This window comes from Drosophila santomea, chromosome 2L (assembly GCF_016746245.2).
Source record: "Drosophila santomea strain STO CAGO 1482 chromosome 2L, Prin_Dsan_1.1, whole genome shotgun sequence".
NCBI classification, from domain to species: Eukaryota; Metazoa; Arthropoda; class Insecta; order Diptera; family Drosophilidae; genus Drosophila; species Drosophila santomea.
The window spans coordinates 22,616,809-22,618,607 of NC_053016.2; the positions used below are offsets into that span (position 1 = coordinate 22,616,809).

Below are 1,799 nucleotides of genomic sequence, written 5' to 3' on the forward strand. Positions count from 1 at the left end.
ACGTTGATTGTAGAAACGTTGTAAAGTTTTGCTTCTGCAACTTCTCCTTTGGTCGAAACAGCTTTTGAGGGATCCATAAGGCGTTTACCCTTGAGGTCGAGGATGAGGCCGTGGTGCGTGAGGAAATCTGCTCCGATGATTGCTGATTGGACGTTCGCAACGACGAACGACCAGGTGAACTTACGCTGTAGGTTGAGACCAAAAGTTAGATTTAGCGTGCCGTATGTATCAATTATAGACGTGTTGGCCGCGAAGAGTTTGAAGTCGTCTTTGCGACGATGCATTCCCTTGATTATCGAAACAGGTATGAGTGAGATGACTGATCCGGAATCAATAAGGAATTTTATGTTGGTATTACGATCGATTATGTGAAGTCGGTACTCCTTTGAGAGGCGAGTGCTTGGAGATTTGCTGTCACCAGTCGCCTGAACAGATGACAGCTTCTTTAGTTTCCCTGCTGTGGCACCCAGGCACAGGGCGAGGAGCATTTTCGTGCATTTGGTCCGAATTTGGCATGATAAAAGCAGACACGTGGTGCTCGGAGTTGCTGCTCGTTGCGATCGGCTGGGCAAGAATGGCTGGAGGGCTGCATGTTCTGGAGACGAGTTAAAGAGGCCTTGATGGCAGCGATGTCGCGTTTCAAGTCGTCCACGACACTTGTGCCAGCTGCCGGCGGGTATTCGCGGGTGTTGCCTCTGAATTGTGCCGAGGAGGGCCCAGCAGCCATGACAAAAGAACCCGATTCCTCTTCCATGAGATCGTCAGCGAGTGCAGCTTGCGCTTCCAAAGTTGCTGAGCGTAGGAGCTTCAAACTCCGTTGTACGTGCTGCGGTAGCTGAGAGAGCCAGCGGACTCGCAAGGAGTCTGCAGACGCGCGACCGTCAGCAAGAGTCGTCATTTGCCGAAGGAGCTGCGAGGGCTTCTTTTCCCCAAGGTCAAGCTCCAGCAAAGCGCGCTGCAACTGTCTGTCCGGTGATTCCGTAAAGCGCTTGATGATAATCTCCTTCAGGTGCTCGTATTTGTTGACTTCCGAGGGTTGCACCAGAACATCAGATACTTCAGTCATTATATCAGCATCCAAAGCACTGATTAAATGGTAGTAGCGCGTGTTATCTGAAGAAATGCGGCTGCATTGAAATTGCGCTTCGATCTGCACAAACCATAACCGCGCATTTTGCTTCCAAAAAGGCGGTAGCTTGATGACGCCAACCGACTCGACGACAGGAATAACGGTGCCTGCGCTGTTGCCGCATTGAATTTCACCAGAGTCAGGCGAAGTTGGCGGTGCAGGCGAACAATCTCCGGTATTCATTTTGTTTATTGCGGAGTCACCAATATAGTAACTTAAGTAGTTACTGCTTTATTTAATTCGAAATACAATATAATGTTGACTTGATGCCGTAAGCTTGTTGCGCGGCGGGGTTGAAGTCCAGAGTGGCCAGTCTGACGATATCAGAAGATATCGTCATCCAGGAAAGGTCTTGGCGTTAGTACTTGTTTACGCCGTGTTGCCAGACTGGGTTTTAGTCTGGGCGCCACAGATTTGCCAATAAATCTTACAGCAAATTAAACGACATCGGATTTTCGAACCTTTTGCTGCAGACCGGCAATTAATTTCGTACTTATCTTGGAATTTGTTCGCTGGTGGAAAAAATCGAATATCCAGGTTATCCGGCTCGAATGGATCAAATGTTGGGCTGCGAGTGGCTGGCCTCGAATTTTCCGGTATGCTAAAATGTAAAACACTCAAACAGGCGAACACTTGACTTTTAATTATTGCGCGGGAGCTAACATGCCCC

At 48.9% G+C, this 1,799-nt stretch overlaps 1 protein-coding gene across 1 annotated transcript; it reads right to left on the reverse strand.

Moving 5' to 3' along the window:
* Positions 1 to 445: 445 nt before the first annotated feature.
* Positions 446 to 1,312, reverse strand: LOC122756479. The gene has a single exon (XM_044006297.1). The coding sequence runs from the start codon at positions 1,310 to 1,312 to the stop codon at positions 446 to 448; it is 867 nt and encodes a 288-aa protein (XP_043862232.1).
* Positions 1,313 to 1,799: the final 487 nt, after the last annotated feature.